Source organism: Bubalus bubalis, chromosome 4 (genome assembly GCF_019923935.1).
Source record: "Bubalus bubalis isolate 160015118507 breed Murrah chromosome 4, NDDB_SH_1, whole genome shotgun sequence".
In the NCBI taxonomy this organism is placed as follows: domain Eukaryota; kingdom Metazoa; phylum Chordata; class Mammalia; order Artiodactyla; family Bovidae; genus Bubalus; species Bubalus bubalis.
Window position 1 is genome coordinate 71,077,195 of NC_059160.1, and position 23,046 is coordinate 71,100,240.

Consider the following 23,046-nt stretch of genomic DNA (forward strand, 5'->3'; position numbering starts at 1 on the left):
ATTTGCCATGAAGTGATGGGACCAGATGCCATAATCTTAGTTTTGTGAATGTTGAGCTTTAAGCCAACTTTTTCACTCTCCTCTTTCACTTTCATCAAGAGGCCTTTTAGTTTCTCTTCACTTTCTGCCATAAAGGTGGTGTCATCTGCATATCTGAAGTTATTGATATTTCTCCCGGCAATCTTGATTCCAGCTCATGCTTCTTCCAGCCCGTTTCTCATGATGTACTCTGCATATAAGTTAAATAATCAGGGTGATAATATGCAGCCTTGACGGACTCCTTTTCCTATCTGGAACCAGTCTGTTGTTCCATGTCCAGTTCTAACTGTTGCTTCCTGACCTGCATACAGATTTCTCAAGAGGCAGGTCAGGTGGTCTGGTATTCCCATCTCTTTCAGAATTTTCCACAGTTTATTATGATCCACACAGTCAAAGGCTTTGGCATAGTCAATAAAGCATAAGCAGATGTTTTTCTGGAACTCTCTTGCTTGTTCCATGATTCAGCAGATGTTGGCAATTTGATCTCTGGTTCCTCTGCCTTTTCTAAAACCAGCTTGAACATCTGGAAGTTCACCGTTCACGTATTGCTGAAGCCTGGCTTGGAGAACTTTGAGCATTACTTTACTAGCGTGTGAGATGAGTGCAATTGTGCAGTAGTTTGAGCATTTTGGGCATTGCCTTTCTTTGGGATTGGAATGAAAACTGACCTTTTCCAGTCCTGTGGCCACTGCTGAGTATTCCAAATTTGCTGGCATATTGAGTGCAGCACTTTCCCAGCATTGTCTTTCAGGATTTGAAATAGCTCCACTGGAATTCCATCACCTCCACTAGCTTTGTTTGTAGTGATGCTTTCTAAGGCCCACTTGACTTCACATTCCAGGATGTCTGGCTCTAGGTGAGTGATCACACCATCGTGATTATCTTGGTCATGAAGATCTTTTTTGTACAGTTCTTCTGTGTATTCTTGCCACCTCTTCTTAATATCTTCTGCTTTTGTTAGGTCCATACCATTTCTGTCCTTTATTGAGCCCATCTTTGCAAGAAATGTTCCCTTGGTATCTCTAATTTTCTTGAAGAGGTCTCTAGTCTTTCCCATTCATTTGTTTTCCTCTATTACTTTGCATTGATCACTGAGGAAGTCTTTCTTATCTCTCCTTGCTATTCTTTGGAACTCTGCATTCAGATGCTTATATTGTTCCTTTTCTCCTTTGCTTTTCGCTTCTCTTCTTTTCACAGCTATTTGTAAGGCTTCCCCAGACATCCATTTTGCTTTTTTGCATTTCTTTTCCATGGGGATGGTCTTGATCCCTGTCTTCTGTACAATGTCACGAACCTCTGTCCATAGTTCATCAGGTACTCTATCAGATCTAGTCCCTTAAATCTATTTCTCACTTCCACTGTATAATCATAAGGGATCTAATTTAGGTCATAAATGGTCTAGTGGTTTTCCCTACTTTCTTCAATTTAAGTCTGAATTTGGCAATAAGGAGTTCATGATCTGAGCTACAGTCAGCTCCCCGTCTTGCTTTTGCTGACTGTATAGAGCTTCTCCATCTTTGGCTGCAAAGAATATAATCAATCTGATTTCGGTGTTGACCATCTGGTGATGTCCATGTGTAGAGTCTTCTCTTGTGTTGTTGGAAAACCAGGAATAACTTATTGTAAATTAGCTTAATGAGATGAGAACACAGCAACAGAAACTTATCTCCAGTAACCCTAGGTGAGAACTTTCATTTTAAATTCAAATCCTTGAAAAGTCATTCTCTCTCCCTTCCGATTCACCCAGAGACCCAGAGACAATGCAAGCAGTATATGTATATTTTGTTTAATTTGTTCCAGTTACCTGCAACCCAGTATTGAATTATGCATTCTTTATTGAATTTTACATTTTCATTCTCCTCTCATTTTACTGTTGCATACTGTATGTTGTAAGCAATTTCAAATCCTTTGTGGAAACAGTATAAATAAATTAAAACATAAACAGTGTAGACTAAATTGCTACAAACTGAGGGAACTGAGGAAAAATGTTTAGATGTAGCTAAAGAAGTCTGAGAAACTCAATAGCAGCAAAGGAATAGAAACAATATTTCTCTTTTGGAAAGACTGTATTTGGTGAGTAAGGAGAGAAGTGCCACCTGCTGACAAAATCTTAAATGACCTAGCATTTGAAGTTTTCTTAGGATCTGATCATACATCTGACTCTTTATATTCATACCTGGATGAAAAGGGAGCCCCAGGATCATGGCTATTTCCTCTGAAGTAAGGATTATTCCCATCTAACCCATTCTGAAATTTGTTGCCTCAAACGAAGAGAAGGAAAGGCCCTTCATGTTTGCCAAAGAGTCATACCTCAGGAGAGTGTTTGAGAGGGAAATGGCTACTGCAGAGTTGGAATGGGAGGCCCAAGTGGGGAACAGGCCTCAGTCCAGACTGCTGTCTCATGTCTCATGGGCTCCCTGCTTCATAGCCACTTCCCAGGACTAAGAAACAGAATGACTGGATCAGGACCAGAAAAGAAAGCATATCTGATATATCTGCCACGAAGCCCACCATAAACAAGTTTCTGGTGACAAGGGTACTAGGCTTAACAAATGTGAAGGTGATGCACACAAAGAAGGGAATTTTACAAACAGTCTGGTGGTTAAGGTGACCTCAGTTAACTTTTTAATTGTGTGGCATACAGAGAAGGCAGTATTGTGGTTTCCAGGCACTCATTGTTCTGTACTGTTGCCAAGGTAACAGCAAAGTTCAGATCACAGGAAAGGGCTTTAATATAGGAGAAAGATCCCTGGATTCGGAGTCAGGAGAACTGGATTAGAGCACTAATCCTGTTGCTTAGTATCTGAGATTTTTGAAAAGTCACTTCACCTTTTCAGCTTCATCTCACCATCTGTGTAATGAAACTACTACTAAACATATGCCCTGCTAACTAGAGAGTTGGTGGGAGGACCAAAGGCAGTGACTTATGAATTATGAAAGGACTACAGACATGAATATTGTCTGTATTCCCTTATCTTTTGGTAAGCTTTATGAAAACAGTTAACATAAATATAGGCCTCTCAGGTGGCTCAGTGGTAAAGAATCCTTCTGCCAAGCAGGAGGTGCGGATTTGACCCCTGGGTCGGGAAGATCCTCTAGAGAAGGAAATGGCAACTTACTCCAATATTCTTGCCTGGAAAATCTTATTGATAGAGGAACCTGGTGGGCTCCAGCCTATGGTGTCACAAGAGTCAGACACGATTTAGTGACTAAACAACAACAAAATAAATACACCCTACATAGGCATTTGCTCCTTATCTTCTAAATCCAACCAAACTCAGGAAGCATTTGGTACAGATCCTGTACAAGATCCCTGGGAGGAGGGAACGGCAACCCATTCCAGTATACTTGCCTGGAGAATTCCCTGGACAGAGAGCCTGGTGAGTTACAGTTCATAGGGTTGCAAAGAGTTGGACATGACTTAGTGTCTTTGTGACCCCATGGACTGTAGCTCGCCAGGCTTTCCTGTCCATCACCAACTCCTGGAGCTTGCTCAAATTCACGTCCATCCAGTTAATGACTCCATCCACCATCTTATCCTGTATCGTCCCCTTCTCCTCCTGCCTTCAATCTTTCCCAGCATTAGGATCTTTTCCAGTGAGTCAGTTCTTCACATCAGGTGGCCAAATATTGGAGTTTCAGCTTCAGTATCAGTCCTTCCAATGAATATTCAGGACTGATTTCCTTTAGGATGAACTGGTTGGATCTCCTTGCAGTCCAAGTGACGCTCAAAAGTCTTCTCCAACACCACTGTTCAAAAGCATCAATTCTTCACCGCTCAGTTCTCTTTATAGTCCAACTCTCACATCCATACATGATTACTGGAAAAACCATAGCTTTGACTAGATGGACCTTTGTTGGCCAAGTAATGTCTCTGATTTTTAATATGCTGTCTAGGTTGGATAGACATCTGGATAGAGCCAGATGACCTGGGTTCAAATTCCAGCTCTCACTCAGTAGTCAAAAAAATCACCTTGGACAACTTTTTTATTTGGCTGTGTTGCACAGCATGCAGGATCCTAATTCCCCAACCAGGGATCAAACCTGGGCCCTTGGCAGTGAGAGTGAGGATTCTTATCCACTGAATGCCAGGGAATTCCTGGACAGCTTACTTTAAATGCTTAGTGCCTCAGTTTCCTGATCTGTGAAATGGGTAATAGTACCAACCCCACAGGGTTATTATGAGGATTAGCAATGTTTCTGAGTACTTAGAACAGGTACTTGGAACAGAGTGAACACTACATAAGTCTTTTAAAAATAAATTGAACCAGTATGTGATTTTCTGGTACATATGTAGTCATTCAGTTCCCCTTATACAAAGTAGTAATATCAAATTCTTCTTTGTTGGGTGATAGCCTAACAAGTGGGCTTTAGGAAGCATCACTACAAATAAAGCTAGTGGAGGTGATGGAATTCCAGTTGAGCTATTTCAAATCGTAAAAGATGATGCTGTGAAAGTGCTTCACTCAATATGCCAGCAAATTTGGAAAACTCAGCAGTGGCCACAGGACTGGAAAAGGTCAGTTTTCATTCCAAATCCCAAAGAAAGACAATGCCAAAGAATGCTCAAACTACTGCACAATTACACTCATCGCACATGCTAGTAAAGTAATACTCAAAGTTCTCCAAGCCAGGCTTCAACAGTACGTGAACCATGAACTGCCAGATGTTCAAACTAGATTTAGAAAAGGCAGAGGAACCACAGATCGAATTTCCAACATCCACTGGATTGTCAAAAATGCAAGAGAGTTCCAGAAAAATATCTACTTCTGCTTTATTGACTAAGCCAAAGCCTTTGACTGGGAGGACCACAACAAACTCTGGAAAATTCTTAGAGATGGGAATACCAGACCACCTGACCTACCTCTTGAGAAATCTGTATACAAGTCAGGAAGCAACAGTTAGAACTGGACATGGAACAACAGGCTGTTTCCAAATAGGGAAAGGAGAACATCAAGGCTGTATATTGTCACCTGCTTATTTAACTTATATGCAGAGTACATCATGAGAAATGCTGGGCTGGATGAAGTACAAGCTAGAATCAAGATTGCCAGGAGAAATATCAATATCCTCAGATATGCAGATGACACCACCCTTATGGCAGAAAGTGAAGAAGAACTAAAAGAGCCTCTTGATAAAAGTGAAAGAGGAGAATGAAAAAGTTGGCTTAAAGCTCAACATTCAGAAAACGAAGATCATGGCATCTGGTCCCATCACTTCATGGCAAATAGATGGGGAAACCGTGGAAACAGTGACAGACTTTATTTTGGGGGGCTCCAAAATCACTGCAGATGGTGACTGCAGCCATGAAATTAAAAGATGCTTACTCCTTGGAAGAAAAGTTATGACCAACCTAGACAGCATATTAAAAAGCAGAGACATTACCACAAAGGTTCATCTAGTCAAGGCTATGGTTTTTCCAGTAGTCATGTATGGATGTGAGAGTTGGACTATAAAGAAAGCTGAGCAGCAAAGAATTGATGCTTTTGAACTGTGGTGTTAGAGAAGACTTCTTGAGAGTTCCTTGAACTGTAAAGAGATCCAACCAGTCTATCTTAAAGGAAATCAGTCCTGAATATTCATTGGAAGGACTGATGCTGAAACTGAAACTCCAATAGTTTGGCCACCTGATGCGAAGAATTGACTCATTTGAAAAGACCCTGATGCTGGGAAAGATTGAAGGCAGGAGGAGAAGGGGACGACAGAATATGAGATGGTTGGATGGCATCACCGACTCTATGGACATGAGTTTGAGTGAACTCCGGAAGTTAGCGATGGACTGGGAAGCCTGGCATGCTGCAGTCCATGGGGTCACAAAGATCGGACATGACTGAGCGACTGAACTAACTAAGCCTAACTTTTTACATTTTAGATTACAGCTCAAGACAAAAATATAATCTACATACACAAACATACAAACAAAAGAATGGAATTTTTACCTTTTCTTTTTTTAGTTGCATTTTTGGTGGAGAAGTGAGCAGTGGGCCACAGGTCATAAGAACCTTGTAAGGATTTCAAACTAGAAGTACCCTTCAATGGGTGTTAGGATCTCAAGTGTTCGTACCTCTCAACCTGAAAATAAGGACAGACAGTATGTAAAGAGAGATACTTGAAGTCTGCAATAGGTAAATAAAAGCTGAAATTTTCAAATGTCTGAATTAGGAATCCCTTGGTATTTCTACTTAGTATTAACAGATACTGACCATTTAAATTATCTACAACATTTAGCAATCAACTGAAATATGGAGGAGACATGTCATTATAATGAAGTCTAAGGAACCATACAAAGCAGATTAAAACAAACATTTCTTTTACTAAATAATGCCCCAGTGCTCTGTTCTGCCTCAGGCTTCCTGCTTCACACCCACTTCCTATAAAACAAACCAATAATTGAACTGCTGCTGCTGCTAAGTCGCTTCAGTCGTGTCCGACTCTGTGTGACCCCATAGACGGCAGCCCACCAGGCTCCACCGTCCCTAGGATTCTCCAGGCAAGAACACTGGAGCGGGTTGCCATTTCCTTCTCCAATGCATGAAAGTGAAAAGTGAAAGCGAAGTTGCTCAGTCGTGTCCAACTCCTAGCGACCCCATGGACTGCAGCCCACCAGGCCCCTCCGTCCATGGGATTTTCCAGGCAAGAGTACTGGAGTGGGTTGCTATTGCCTTCTCTGAATAATTGAACTAGAACCCAATAAAGACAGCTCACCTGACCTATTTTCCAACTTCTTTCTCTGCCAGGAAGCCCATTACGAATGAGCTTTGGCAACAATGGCGCTAGGCTTAATAAGCACTGAGATGAAGAAAATTTGACACAGAACTCAGTGTTTATCAGCTCACATTATATTATTTCGGGTTCAATTCAATACATGTCACAAATACTTACTGAGAAGTTGTTATCCACAAACAGAATCAGAAAGAACTTATTATCAGTCTTCAAGAATTGACTACTAGGTGAGTAAGACAACCATACAAATTTAATACAAAACAAAAATATATTAATGACATGAGAGGTATGAAAAAAAAAAGCACATCAAAGAAAGGATTGAATAAAGCTGGTTGTGGAAATGTGGAGTCACTTCATGAGAGAGATAGCATTCAATAAATTCTCAAAGTCAATGAAACTATTCCTTTTTTCCCTTTTATTACAGTCAGTTTTTAAAAATGTTTTTTAAGAATGTACTACATATTCACGGTGGGAAAAAAATTGTTTTAATCCAAAAAGATACAAGAAAGATAACAGAAATCACCTGCGGTCTTACCACCTAAAGATACCTTTCAAGTAATGGATAAGTTTCCTTCAGTAAATCCAGCAGAGAAGCTTTGAAAGCCTAATGTCAGACAGAGGAAATAAGGAAAGGAACAGAAAGGACAGATGTGATAGCGCTATGCTGAAACTGAACTGGGTCATTGAACGTGAAAGCAACAAAAGAGATCCCAAGAGCACTGAGTTGTGCTGAGGAGCTGGATGCATTGGCAGAAATCAGATGTATTTTGTGGGGAAGATCTCGGCTTTGGTTTCCGGATGTATTAGACTTCGTGTACGGGTTGAGATGTGTAGCTGTCTTGTAACACAAGTTGAGAGTACAAAATCTTAGAACCAGAAGTAGAGAAGGGGAGATCTTCGTAGAAATGAGTGCTGAAGATGTGGAAATAATTACTGAGAGCAAGGGCAGAAAACAGAAAGCCACGTAGCTAAGAAGGCAGCCTTGGGGAAGACGTGGTAAGAGAATAAAAGTAGGAGGCGTCATCAGAAAAATGAAATAGAAGAGTTTGAGGATAACACAGTGTCAAAGTCAAGAGAGGAGATAATTTCAAGGAGAAAGGAAATAGTCAAAGGAAAAGTTGAAGTCAATGAGTAAAAATGGTCACAGATCAGATCAGTCGCTCAGTCGTGTCCGACTCTTTGCGACCCCATGAATCGCAGCACGACAGGCCTCCCTGTCCATCACCAACTCCCGGAGTTCACCCAGACTCACATCCATCGAGTCAGTGATGCCATCCAGCCATCTCATCCTCTGTCGTCCCCTTCTCCTCTTGTCCCCAATCCCTCCAGCATCAGAGTCTTTTCCAATGAGTCAACTCTTCGCATGAGGTGGCCAAAGTACTGGAGTTTCAGCTTTAACATCATTCCTTCCAAAGAAATCCCAGGGCTGATCTCCTTCAGAATGGACTGGTTGGATCTGCTTGCAGTCCAAGGGACTCTCAAGAGTCTTCTCCAACACCACAGTTCAAAAGCATCAATTCTTCGGTACTCAGCCTTCTTCACAGTCCAACTCTCACATCCATACATGACCACAGGAAAAACCATAGCCTTGACTAGACGGACCTTTGTTGGCAAAGTAATGTCTCTGCTTTTGAATATGCTATCTAGGTTGGTCATAACTTTCCTTCCAAGGAGTAAGCATCTTTTAATTTCATGGCTGCAGTCACCATCTGTAGTGATTTTGGAGCCCAGAAAAATAAAGTCTGACACTGTTTACACTGTTTCCCCATCTATTTCCCATGAAGTGATAGGACCGGATGCCATGATCTTTGTTTTCTGAATGTTGAGCTTTAAGCCAACTTTTTCACTCTCCACTTTCACTTTCATCAAGAGGCTTTTTAGTTCCTCTTCACTTTCTGCCATAAGGGTGGTATCATCTGCATATCTGAGGTGATTGATATTTCTCCCGGCAATCTTGATTCCAACTTGTGTTTCTTCCAGTCCAGCGTTTCTCATGATGTACTCTGCATATAAGTTAAATAAACAGGGTCACAGGGTTGGATAATTTTAAGTATCAGTAGAATGATTTGAGGATAGAAAATATATTACAAAAAGTGAGAGACTGGAGGATTAAGTGTAGGCAAAACTGTATGGTATCCTGAAGACAGGAAGCCTAGATTCAAGAATTTAGGGTTCTAATACAACATTTAGTAGCTATGCGACTTAGGTGTGTGCATGTGCTTAGTTGCTCAGTCACGTCTGACTCTTTGTGACCCTTTGGACTATAGCCTGCCAGACTCCTCTGTCCATGGGATTTTTCAGGCAAGAATACTGGAGTAGGTTCTCATTTCCTCCTCCAGAGGATCTGATCTTCCTGACCCAGGGATCAAACCTGAATCTCCTGTGTCTCCTGCATTGCACGTGGATTCTTCACTGGCTGAGCCATCAGGAAAGCCCCGTGTGACTTAGGATAAGTTACTTAAAATAGATCCGCCTTGGTTTCCTTAACTGTAAATTAAAAATGATGATGATGATGATGATGATGACGATATCTGCTCCATCCCTACAAGCTAAGAGGAACAAATTAGAAAAGTTATATGGAGACATACTGTAATCCATAATGCAATATATAAATGTTATCTACTATGCTTCTTTCAAGTACTTTGGCAATTGTGAGAAAAGGGAAATATGGGACAGAAACAATATTTTATTGTTGTAAGAGAGGTGCCTCAGCATATTTATAGGAAGAACTAGTACAGTAGTTCTACAGTGTCATCATCCTTTAATGAACCTTCATTTGAGAGACAGGGGTTGAAACCACAGACTCTAGAGTCAGACTGTGTGCATTTGAATCCCAGCTCTGCTACTTTCATTTGTTTCCTTATCTATAAAATGGGCATAATGATAGTACCGTGTTGTGAGGATTAATGTCTAAACACTCAGAACAGTTTCTGGCACATAATAAATGCTCAAAAATGTTCAGTTTAGTTGCTCAGTTGTGTCAGACTCTTTGTGACCCCATGGACTGCAGCACACCAGGCCTCCATGTCCATCACCAACTCCTGGAGTTTACTCAAACTCATGTCCATAGAGTCGGTGATGCCATCCAACCATCTCATCTTCTGTCATCCCCTTCTCCTCCTGCCTTCAATCTTTCCCAGCATCAGGGTCTTTTCAAATGAGTCAGTTATCTGTATCAGGTAGCCAAAATATTGGAGTTTCAAGTTCATCATCAGTCCTTCCAATGAACATTCAGGACTGATTTCCTTTAGGATGGACTGGTTGGATCTCTTTGCAATCCAAGGGACTCTCAATAGTCTTCTCCAACACCACAGTTCAAAAGCATCAATTCTTTGCTGCTCAGCTTTCTTTATAGTCCAACTCTCACATCCATACATGACCACTGGAAAAACCATAGCCTTGACTAGACGGACCCTTGTGATAAAGTAATGTCTCTGCTTTTTAATATGCTGTCTAGGTTGGTCATAACTTTTCTTCCAAGGAGTAAGCATCTTTTAATTTCATGGCTGCAGTCACCATCTGCAGTGATTTTGGAGCCCCCAAAAATAAAGTCTGTGACTGTTTCCACGGTTTCCCCATCTATTTGCCATGAAGTGATGGGACCAGATGCCATGATCTTCGTTTTCTGAATGTTGAGCTTTAAGCCAACTTTTTCACTCTCCTCTTTCACTTTCATCAAGAGGCTCTTTAGTTCTTCTTCACTTTCTGCCATAAGGGTGGTGTCATCTGCATCTGAGGATATTGATATTTCTCCCGGAAGTCTTGATTCCAGCTTGTGCTTCATTCAGCCCAGCGTTTCTCATGGTGTACTCTGCATGTACGTTAAATAAACAGGTGACAACATACAGCCTTGATGTACTCTTTTTCCTATTTGGAACCACTCTGTTGTTCCATGTCCGGTTCTAACTGTTGCTTTTTGACCTGCATACAGATTTCTCAAGAGGTAGGTCAGGTGTTCTGGTACTCCCATCTCTTTAAGAATTTTCCAGAGTTTGTTGTGATACACACAGTCAAAGGCTTTGGCATAGTCAATAAAGCAGAAATAGATGTTTTTCTGGAACTCTTTTGCTTTTTTGATAATCCAACAGATGTTGGCAATTTGATCTGTGGTTCCTCTGCCTTTTCTAAATCCAGCTTGAACATCTGAAAGTTCATGGTTCACATGCTGTAGAAGCCTGGCTTGGAGAACTTTGAGCATTACTTTACTAGCGTGTGAGATGAGTGCAATTGTGCAGTAGTTTGAGCATTCTTTGGCATTGCCTTTCTTTGGGATTGGAATGAAAACTGATCTTTTCCAGTCCTGTGGCCACTGCTGAGTATTCCAAATTTGCTGGCATATTGAGTGCAGCACTTTCCCAGCATCACCTTTCAGGATTTGAAATAGCTCAACTGGAATTCCATCACCTCCACTCCGGTGGCTCAGACAGTAAAACGCATCTACCTACAATGTGGGAGACCTGGGTTCAATCCCCGGGTTGGGAAGATCTCCTGGAGAAGGAAATGGCAACCCACTCCAATTCTCTTGCCTGGAAAATCCCATGGATGGAGGAACCTGGTAGGCTACAGTCCATGGGGTCACAAAGAGTCAAACACAACTGAGCAACTTTACATCACTTCCTAAGGCCCACTTGACTTCGCATTCCAGGATGTCTGGTTCTAGGCGAGTGATCATACCATCGTGATTATCTGGGTTGTGAAGATCTTTTTTGTATAGTTCTTTGCTGTATTCTTGCCACCTCTTAATATCTTCTGCTTCTGTTAGGTCCATACCATTTCTGTCCTTTATTGTGCTCATCTTTGCATGAGATGTTCCCTTGGTATCTCTAATTTTCTTGAAGAGATCTCCAGTCTTTCCCATTCTGTTGTTTTCCTCTATTTCTTTGCATTGATTGCTGAGGAAGGCTTTCTTATTTCTCTTTGCTATTCTTTGGAACTCTGCATTCAAATGGAGAATCTTTCCCTTTCTCCTTTGCTTTTTGCTTCTCTCCTTTTCACAGTTATTTGTAAGGCCTCCTCAGACAGCCATTTTGCTTTTTTGCATTTCTTTTTCTTGGGGATGGTCTTGATCCCTGTCTCCTGTACAATGTCACGAACCTCCATCCATAGTTCATCAGGCACTCTGTCTATCAGATCTAATCCCTTGAATCTATTTCTCACTTCCACTGTATAATCCTAAGGGATTTGATTTACGTCATACCTGAATGGTCTAGTGGTTTTCCCTATTTTCTTCAATTTAAGTCAGAATTTGGCAATAAGGCATTCATGATCTGAGCCACAGTCAGCTCCTGGTCTTGTTTTTGCTGACTGTATAGAGCTTCACCATCTTTGGCTGCAAAGAATATAATCAATATGATTTTGGTATTGACCAGCTGGTGGTGTCCATGTGTTCACGAGTCTTCTCGTGTTTTTGGAAAAGGGTGTTTCTATACCCAGTGTGTTCTCTTGGTAAAACTCTATTAGCCTTTTCCCTGCTTCATTCTGCACTCCAAGGCCAAATTTGCCTGTTACTCCAGGTATCTCTTGACTTCCTACTTTTGCATTCCAGTCCCCTATAATGAAAAGGACATCTTTTTGGGGTGTTAGTTCTAGAAAATCTTGTAGGTCTTCACAGAACTGTTCAATGTCAGCTTCTTCAGCATTACTGGTCTGGGCATAGACTTGGATTACTGTGATATTGAATGGTTTGCCTTGGAAATGTTGAAAATGTTGGCATTTAGTAAAAGCATTGTCATATGCAAGCACATATGTCTAACTCTTTGCAACCCCATGGACTATAGCCTGTGGACTCTAGGCTCCTCTGTTCATGGAATTCTCCAGGCAAGAATACTGGCATGGGTTGCCATTCTCTTCTCCAGGAGATCTTTGCAACCCAGGGATTGAACCTGAGTCTCCCACATTCTAGGCAGATTCTTTACCATCTGAGCCACCAGGGAAGCCCATATGCAAGCACACATACTTTAAAATAATGACTGTTCTTTTTCAATATTTTGATAACTGGCATCTTATATTAGTTTGAGATGAGAAACTGTCCATTCCTTTATAGGTGGGGGAACCAGAATATGGAATGGTCAAATTTCATATACCTCTCAGATCCTCTTCTGGTGGAGTCCAAGTAGTTCCTTATTCGTTATGAAATAATGTGTCTACAAAATGGAAAGACTTTTACAGTCCTAGGTATTTGAACTACCATGAAGGGCCAGTGTTACTAGATAAACTGTAGATAAGGTATAGATATTAGATAAGCTGTAGATAAACTTCATGTGATAAAAATTTAACTATGAAGTATTCACAAAATGAGTTTACAAATGAAAAAGGCAAAGATAGTAGCAATATAATAGACTGTGTTTTGAAGTTCTTTAGGATGATACAGTGGAATATACTGAACACAATATAGACTTTGGAGCCACTTGGAGCAGGATTAGTATTGAACGTCCATAGTCAGTAGTTGACCCACACAGCTAATGTAAGAATCCATGCAATGATTCACTTATTGAATTGTAACTACAGGGTGGTACTAGGCACCGGGATACACTGAAATAGAACAGGAATCCTAGCCTGACATTTTGAACAAGTAAATTATAAACGTGATGCAAAAGTGACTCAAGATACTTTATATATGAAATGCCTGGTGCAGTGTTTTGCACGGGGCAGGTCACGAAATAAATGTAGCTGTTATATGGTTCCATTAATTGTATTCTACTTTTCTGTCCATTCCCTTCTCCCAGGGTTTGTTTTTCACTGTTGTCCCACTGAGGGTTACCTAGTCTATATTCAGTACATACTTAACAATCAGTAATGAAACCTAAATACAGAGCACTTATTGTATGTCAAACATAAGTATTAACTCAATTCTCACAACAAGCCTTTGAGGTAGGTACTATTAGCATACACCGTTTTACTGATGAGTAAACAGGGGCATCCCAGGTGGCTGAGTGGTAAAGAATCCGCCTGCCAATGCAGGAGAGGCGGATTCTGTCCCTCGGCGGGGAAGATCCTCTGGAATATGGAATGGAAACCTACTCCAGTATTCTTGTCTGGAAAATCCCATGGACAGAGAAGGGTCCATGGGGGTGAAAAGAGTCGGACACTACTGAGCGAGAAAAGTCAAATCGTACTGAAGCACAGATAAGATTATGTAACGTGCCTGAAACTGAGGTTAACAATTAGTGAGCGGGGTAACGGGTGTGGGGCGAGCTGGGATCCAAATCTACGCAGCTTGAGCCTGTACTATCTCTATTTAGTATTTTAAACTAATCGGTGAATGAATAAACCAAGTAACAGTATCACACGAAGTAAAGAGTATCTTTTCACGAATGACAAAAATACTGGTACGTTTAAACTGACAAAAAATTTTCAGCGCTCGTCGGGGGATGCTCACGCGGGGAACGTGTGGGATCATAAAAGAGAAATTAAACAACTGACTCACACGTGGTTTGGACCACGACACGCGGCTCTCCGGGACTCCGTTCTCTAACCTACCAACTACCTCCTTAAGTCTTTATGGAACATGCTAACCAAACCCGGCCCCGTTTGGGGGTGTGGAGAGGGTGGTTACGGATCTCCGCCCCAGCCCAGAAGCCGCACCAGACTTCACGACCGGGAAATATTCCGGCCGGACCCCCCATCCCGGCATGCACCAGAGGTCCCGGCGACCACGCCTCCCGGCTAGCGCCCGGTGCGCGTGTGCGTACCGTCGCCCGGAAGCGTCGCCTGCACACTGCATGCTGGGAGTCGTAGGCTCCCGGTCAGGGCCCTCGGGCCGTCGTCAGCCCTGTCCATGAGGCTGCTGGCTTTGGTCCGCGCGGCACCGACGCGGGGAGCGCGCTTCGCGCTGACTCAGCGGCGACGGCCGTGGCGGCGTTAGCCGGCCCTCACGCTCTTATCCTTCCTGGGGCGCCAACCCCGCCCGCCAGCTTGCTAGCTTGCCTGCCCGGCGCCACGCAAGAAAAGGCGCCAGGAGACGCAGAGCTGCTAGAGGTGTGCGGCCCCGGCCAGCTCCGTCTCCAGCGTTAGCGCCGCGGCCGTGGCGGAGGACGACGGTGACGAGGACCAGGGCCGCTCTTCTCGCTCCCTGCTTGCGGCGCGGCTCCACTGACCGGCCCTCGGGAGTGCAGGCGGGCAGGCGGGATGGAGTGATAGGGAAGGTGATTCGGGGCTTGGGGCGGGACTCGGACCCAGGTCGGTCCACGCGAGGCTGCGGGAAAGTTGGCCGGGACGACTGGCCCGGGAAGCCCCCATGCTGGAGAGAGGTGCGGTCCGGGGGCTCTCCATGGCGGTGCGTCCCGAGGCTGGGCTGCCTGGGTGGGGGTAGTATGAGCTGCGGCGGAGTGCGTCCCCAGTGCGTGGCCGCTCATTGCCCGGTGTTTCATCACTCCAGTTGCCACGAGGCTTCTTTTAGGGGAGGGATCCGGGGGAAGGAAAGGTGCAAGGCCGGCGGAGGAGGGCTCCCCATCGCCTGTGGCTCCCACATAGTAAAAGTGGCTAAGCCCATTTGTAATAGTTGCAGCGTATCTCAGCAGTTTCAACTGCAGAGACCTCAAACTTGATCCCCACCCCCAACCCGTCCCAGGACAAAAAAGAAAAAAAGTATTATTTCTGTGTAGTAATTTGCCAGCACGGACACGCCATTTTTGCTCTTCCCTTCCTCACAGTTCTGCAAGAGTAGAGAAATATGATGTTTCCTTGTAACCAGGAAAAAAAAATTACTTTTTAAAAGTGCTAATTAGTTACTGGGGGAAGTTACGTTTGATTAAAGCTACTTGTCAGCGTGATGGTAAAAGGCTGGAAAGATTCAGCCTTGGAACTGAAGAACATTGTTCAGTAAGTGTAGTGGAATTTTTCCAGGTTGTTTTGATTCTTGATTTAATGGGTATCCATAGTAAAGTTAGGGCTTAATATTTTAAGTATTTTGCTTGCCTTCCCCCAGAACATTTCCTAGATGCGTAATTGAAGGGTTTATCATATTGTAACAAATGTTTAAGCCAGCACCTCTATACCATGTTAGATATGTGTTCATGCACAACCTTTTGCTAGGAAAATTGTCACTTTTTTGCACAGCTTACAACTTTTCAAGTTTTTTGGGTACATGTGGGTGATTTACCATTGCACATTATTATCCAAGTGCCTTCTCCGTGGGAGATTCTTTCTCTACTGACAACTGTAACAAGTTCGTTTCCTTAGATTTTATTTGCAATATTTTTTCCTTAGTACCGCTTGCTGTTTCCCTTGATAGAATCAAAGTGACCAAGTTTATGAAATTTTCCCTAAAGCCATGCCATATTCAAGAAATCTTTTACCGAATTTCTCGATCTGGGATTCATAGAAATTCAGATCGTCTTTTCTTTCTGTGTGTGCATTTTTCAGGGGAATTGTCATCAAATTTTTAACAATGCTTTTGTTTTTACATCTGTTCAAAATGCCAGTTTTGTAGTGTGATACGATAAATCAAGAATGCTCCGAGTAGTTGCATTCTCCCATGTGCCTAGCTCTGAATTATGAATTGCAGGCCCACTATGTGCCAGTCATGCTTTACATACCTTGTCTCATTGAAGTCTTTACTGCTTTATGAGGCAGGTGCTCTTTTTTTCCTGTTTCACAGAAAGGGCTCTCTCAGTTTTTGTAGTTGTCCACGTGGCCCCAGTTTGAAAATAAGGTTAGAGTGCCAATCCAAATCTTTGCAAATCCAAAATCTGTTATATTATGTCCTAGGAACATAGTGACAAATATTCAGTCACTCCTTCTGTTTAAGGTTAATGAGAGAAAAGTAGCAAGCAGACAGTGACAACCTATCAGCACTTGGAGGGGCATCTCATCCAGTTTGGGAAAGTTGAACAGTAGGGGTCAAAGAAGTGTTCTTGAAAGAGGTGACCTCTAAGCTGAGTTCTGAAGGACAAGCAGGGGTTAACCAAGTAAGGAGCAATGTGTGCAAAGAAGATGAAAGGCAGACTACCACTTGTCTTGTGAGGTTAGAGTACAGAATGGTTACAGTCATTGAAAAGTGTTTGGATCTTAATCCTGAGGGCAGTAGGGAGTTACTGCCTTGATGTAATCTGCAAGTATGACCTTAACTATAAGAGAAGGAGCTGAGCTTTCTTCTCCAAGGCTCTCAGAACACATCCTGATTTATCATTGATTTGGGCAGAACCAGGGGAAGACAGAAAAGCATGTTGTAGTAAGAATCTTTTAACCTGGATCCAATCCTGGCCTCACCATTCCCAAGAAAGGCTGTGGCCCCTTCCTCATCACCCCCTGCACCCCCCACCCCCAGGTTCTTGCTTTTTAAGAGTAGTAAGACCAGCCCTCCTTACCTCAGGTAGAGCTTGTTCTTTATTTCTGCAAATAAATACACATTTTATCAGAAACCAAGTTGCCTTTGGGGCTGATCATGTTCTTACTTGAAAATGTTAGACTCTAATTTGTGAAAAAGTGCAGTGCTTTCCAGAGACTAAAAAAGGTCTTAAATAAGAGCAGTCAGTGTTAAATCATCAGCAACATAATCTGAATTTGTATTTTTTTTTTAACTTAATGTGGTTGCACAGTTGCACTTTATTGGAGATAATAACAATGTAAATTAGATGCTTCTATTTCAAGTAAAAATAATTACTTTCTATACTTTATTGATGATCTTGAAGAAAAGAAATTTGAGAACCTTAATGGCATACCTTAAAAATTACACATTAGTGGAGTATTTAGCAGACCCACTCTTCTGAGACAGGCTCCTATACTTGTAATTTGGATTGTTTCAAAGGAAGTTCTTTGAACTCTTATTAAACGTCTTTGTATAATGTTACCTGCTTGTAATAGTATTCAGGATAAGCATCTATTTTGCTTATCAAGTGTTTTTTTCTTTCAACTTTGTGTGTGTGTACAGATGTTTGCGGATTCTTCTGTGGGATTAGAGGGCAAGCCTATTGTAATCAGAAAACTCCAAGTATAGCAGCAGGAATGGATGAACAGGCTCTCTTAGGTCTAAATCCAAATGCTGATTCAGACTTCAGACAAAGGGTAAGTCATGTCCGCTTAATCATTTTTTAAATCATGTTACATAAACATTTTCATTAAAGGGCTTGAATCAAAAATACACATCTGATGAAGGTTTAATTTGGATGGAAATGAACAGAGAAACAAATCTGAGGTATTTCACTATATTCTGAATACAGAAACAGTGAATGATTGTGATTTATTTTATCTGTAGTTGGCTTAACAATGGTATTAAAATCTCTTGTAATTTAAGGCAAGTCTTTATGTCACATCATTATAATTATTTGAAAGTTATAATGCAAAGTATTGTTCAAGGGACTTTGCTATAGTAGCAGGCGTATATATGATATTTTTCCATTGCTTGGTTTAGTCTAAACAAGTTGCTTAACCCTCATGTTACTGGTAGTTAACATTCTTGTTGCTTCTATCAGGCAGACATGTAAATAAGCAGGTATTATATACCATGTCTCAGGTTACATAAAATGATTAAATGACAAAGAATCCATTATGAGGTACTGGGATATTTGGGTAAGTATAAACAATTAAACATATTGTAGCATACACTTGTAATCATGGCTGAATGATAAAAGAAGAATCTAAAGAACAAGCCTGTAATTAAATTTTTTAAAGATGTGTGGGTGGTTTGAAGTATGAAGTAAATGAAGAGTCATTTTCTTTCTGCTCTCATAGCAAAGGATATTTTTTTAATAAATGAGCTAAATGAAGTTAACAATTTACAAAATAAAAAAAATTTTACAAAATATAAAAGTCAACAATTTTACAGAAATTTTTTTAAATAGTAAAAAAAAAAACTTGAGGGATTTCCAGGATAGTACTGTGTACTTGTCTCTGCTGTTAAAAGAAGTAACCAGCCTTCCAGATGGAGGTAAATGACAAGAATTGAGATTTAAATAGCTAATTATAAGATACCTATCAAACCGGTTAGGACATGAAAAGTCATTAAAAGTCTATGTCTTGTGTATATGGACAAATATTTCTTTTCATAGGAGCTTTATCTACCTACCTTCAAATCCTTAGTCATGAACATAGTTGAAGCATAATAAATCTGTACCTTTCGTTTAGCTTGGTGTTACATAGCTTTTGACTATTTGTTTAGTTATTAAATAAGCTTCTCTGTTATTTTTTATGTTCCTTTTTTGAAATCCTTTGTTTTAGAATTAAATTCTACCATCAGAACTTTTTTTTTTTAATGTGCCATGATTTTCTTTTTCAGGAAGTAAAACTAGTACTTTGACAGTGGTTTTAATATTATAGAAGTTAGGCTTTTCAGCAATAAAAATGGGTTCTGTCAGTCATAGGCATATGTTAAACATCCTGATCCAGGCCTAATTTGATACTCCATTAAGCCAACACAAGTAATAATTAGAATGAAAAATAAGGAATTGTAAGGAAAAGTAAGTTCTGATAGTCCTGATGCTGGAATTGAGGAGTAGTAGGGACTTAATTCAGTTTTGTAATAAAATAAATGACTACCAATCCTGATTCCCTGTTGTCTGTCTATAGTTCTCTGTTTTCTACCTGGGCACTAAGTAACTGAACTGACTCTATTGCCACTTAGAGACAGTAGAGCATTAGAAAGGTATGAGATAGAAGAACTGGGTGATGAAAACTGACTTGTTCATCATTATTACAGTGTTGTTGTTTTTTTTTTAAATGCTAGTATCACATGGATTCAGAGTGCAAAGAATAGTTAAAACTGAAAAATTTCAAGTTATTATCACTTAAAAAAATAGAACTTCTGTCTTTGGCTTGAAACTTAGTGACAATTCTAGCAGCTGAATCACACCTTCCCCACCTGTTTTGGTCAGTGAACTATTAGATGGTAACACAGTCTGCAAGACTGACTTCAAACTTGGCCCCCGCCCTGGCCCCTGAGATACTCCTAAAGGAAACTCTAGGCTTTATGGAATCAGTATTGTTAGACACCTGAACTAGATTTTTTTCTGCTGCTTGAGCTCCTATACTCTTAATTCTAAAGGCAGCCATTATTTACACTTAAGATAGTATTTGGTGATCTTCATCTACTCGCTTCTTTTACCTGGTCCTCTCTCAGTGGGAACAGCCATTGAGACAGCATATAAAAACTCATTTCCTCATGCATACAATTGCATAACACAGGAAACCATCACCTAACTACACACGCATCAATCACTCAGTCATGTCCAACTCTTTGCAGCCCCACGGACAATAACATGCCAGGCTCCATGGTTCATGGAGTTTTCCAGGCAAGGATACTGGAGTGGTTTGCCGTTTCAGTAGCTTTCCATTATTATTGCAGGTTTTAAAATATATGTATATTTATAAAATAAATAAAAGTATTTATTTGGCTGCCTTGGGTCTAAGTTGTGGCAAGCAGAATCTTTTGTTGAGTTGTGTGAGATCTTTCATTGTGGCTCAAGGACTCTAACTTATTTTTTTTAACCTCTAACCCAGAGGAAAAAATAATTTCATATCATGACCCAGTATATGTGTATGTATATACACATATGAATATATAACATGTACACACATAAGTAAAACAAGTCATACAAAGTAATAGTTATTCTTGCTAGGTGCAGTGCACTCTTAATATCTCTATTCTGTTTCATTTTTTAAATTGCTGATCAAGACTGATAAAATTGTTTTTACAACATTGATGAGGCACAAACCACATTTAAAAAAAAAATATATTGGCTAATTGAAATTAGATTCCTCAACTCATTTCAAGGTGTGTGCTTAATTGCTTCAGACTCATTTAGCAATGTTTCTAGAGATTATGTGTTATTTTCTTGACAGATATTTTTTGCAAGTTACTGAGGTTACTGTTTGTTGTCATATGTGAAACTGGCATCTGTCATTCCTCTCCATTGCAGCATACAAATGGAAGAGTATGAGTCACCCCTATTTTCCCAACAGTGGTAGATAGGCTATGGACTTGGTGCTGCATCTGTTCTAGAGGATACTTGCTCCTGTAACGAGACCCAGAATTCATGAATACAGGGATGAGAAACGCATTTCCTAAAGCTTTGACTTTTTCAGTTATTTGGTACTTCCTAAAATTCATATCAAGCAGTTGAACTCTGATTTTAATCTCACCATTTAGGAAACTTACTGATGCAGTTGAAAAATGGAAATAATTCTCTTTTTCTGTCAAATGGTAGATCAAATGATAATACAGAATATGTTTCATCCTTTATATGTAGTCACTTCTTTAATAGCACGTTTGCTATTAAATAGGAAAAGTATTCTTTATATCCCATTTTATAATTGCATGTATCTCAGGAGTATAGCACTTGACACAGCACTGGAGTGTTTTCTCTTGATTCTTCTAATAACCCAGTGAGGTCTGCAGGGCATTTTTGTGTTGTTTCCTTTCCCATAAGGAAACAAGTTAGAAGTATCCAACTGATGGAATTTGTTTTTTACGTAACCTTTTTCCTAGGAATAATCATTCAGTTGCACCTACTCAGAAGCCTGATTTCAATGTTTAGCTGTTATTTTTAGTCACTGTAGTTGGTTTGCTACTCTCAGTAAACTTTGTTGAGTATTGGCAGAGAATTGAGATTGACTATTCCAAATGCATATTCTGCTTTGCAATTATACAGGCCTTGGCCTATTTTGAACAGTTAAAGATTTCCCCAGATGCCTGGCAGGTGTGTGCAGAAGCTCTCGCTCAGAGGACATACAGGTAATTAAAGCAAAATTTGCATAACTTGTAAAAGACTTTAAATTTTTATGAACTTGGCAGGATTGTTTTATTTATCTGTTTGAAAAAGGCTTTCATAAAAACATTTTATGACTTAGTTTTAAAAAACTATTCCATGTAGAATGAGGAAAATAGTAAACTAAAAATTTTGGCCAATTCTGAATTCACTTTTTATTAAAACTATCCTTTCTTTGCCTTATTCTGAGTACCTGATAGCAGATTCCAGCTGGCATCTAGTACAGTAGAAATTTCTGTATTTTCTTATGATGAGGAAGGATGGTTGGTTTTCTAAAAACTTGGTAAAGAAGGTAATCAGAAATTATCTGGCTTAATTTTTAATTTAAGTGCATAAACATTCAGTTACTAATCTTTTGATGTTGGACCAACAATTTTTCTTTGTGTATGTGCCACAATCACTTTGTGATTCTTAATGTTGAAAATATTGATTCCCCCATAATTGATCCTCTCCAATTTCTGTTTTGGGTCCTTGTAGTGGATTGAGGAACAGTGAATGTGGCTTTCTAAACCTTTTATTTATTTGTTCCCACATCTCCAAGTCTTCTGGTTATCTGGCGCACAATACACATGTACAAGGTTTTTTTCTCCCATGCAATGTGACTTTCTATGAACTCTTTCTAAAGCATTCAACTTAATTTTTACAAAAATAGAAACTCATCATACTCACTGCATTATTTTATATAGTAGTTAGTTAAGTTACTTAAATGTAGAAGAAGTACAGTGCACCTAGTGAGACTGGGGGAAGCACACTGACTAGTTGTAAACAAACAACTCTGCTAGTAGGAGTATAAATAAGTTTCTAGGGGTCAGTGAGAATTCCTACCTAGATTTCTTGCATGCTGGGAGTATCAGTCACTACATTTTATAGCTGAAAGCAAGTGTTCCAGTTTAGTGAAAGTTAATTTTGAAGAACATCTATATGTCTTAGAGTAAATGAAGGCTGGCTTTTAATTAAGGCCTCCCTGTAGTTTATATTTTGAGTGAAAAATTTCATTCTTATATAATTTAAGCTTCAGTGCAATCCATGACAAGAATAGAAACCCTAAGGTCTTAGAAAAGATGCTAATTAAATGTAACTTTTAAAAAAACTTTTAAAAATGAGGTTTTATTTTCTTAAGTGTGAATTTTTTTTGGTGGAGGGGTTAAGGGATGTAATCAGAATGAAGACAATACCTCTATTCTTACATTGACTATAGTTAGCTTTGTATATGAAAGATTGTTCCTTGACTATGCCTGACTCAAGCCAACTGTCTAAAAAGAACATTGTTGTTCATTAAAGGGACTTGGTCAGAGCTTGTAGCTAGCCCACTGTATCTGTGTTGTCACTCCTAGGGAGACAGTTAGAAGTAGACAGTGGATGGATATTGATTTTTACTCCCCCCACCCCTTTTTAAGGTCATATATTTGTTTTTACTTTCTTTTTTTTTTTCTTTAAATGTAAGCCTCGCCATGCAGTATGCAGAATCTGAATTTCCCAACCAGAGACTAAACCCGTACCCCATACAGTGGAAGTGTAGACTCCTATCCGCTGGACCACCAGGGAATCCCTAAGGCAATATATTTGTAACCTGGTTTTCTGT

General features: G+C 40.3%; 1 protein-coding gene across 2 annotated transcripts in view; it reads left to right on the plus strand.

The window, feature by feature from the left end:
- XPOT (exportin for tRNA) overlaps positions 1-23,046 on the plus strand; it is a 57,021-nt gene that overhangs the window by 2,664 nt on the left and 31,311 nt on the right. The window contains exons 1-3 of one of the 2 annotated variants that reach the window (XM_006073570.4): positions 14,529-14,906; positions 17,633-17,766; positions 21,348-21,430. In XM_006073570.4, the coding sequence (XP_006073632.1) occupies positions 17,707-17,766; positions 21,348-21,430 (143 nt within the window). In that variant the 5' untranslated portion in view covers positions 14,529-14,906; positions 17,633-17,706. Of the gene's footprint in view, positions 1-14,528; positions 14,907-17,632; positions 17,767-21,347; positions 21,431-23,046 lie in introns of those variants that run through there. The other variant, XM_006073571.4, reaches the window with a different exon arrangement.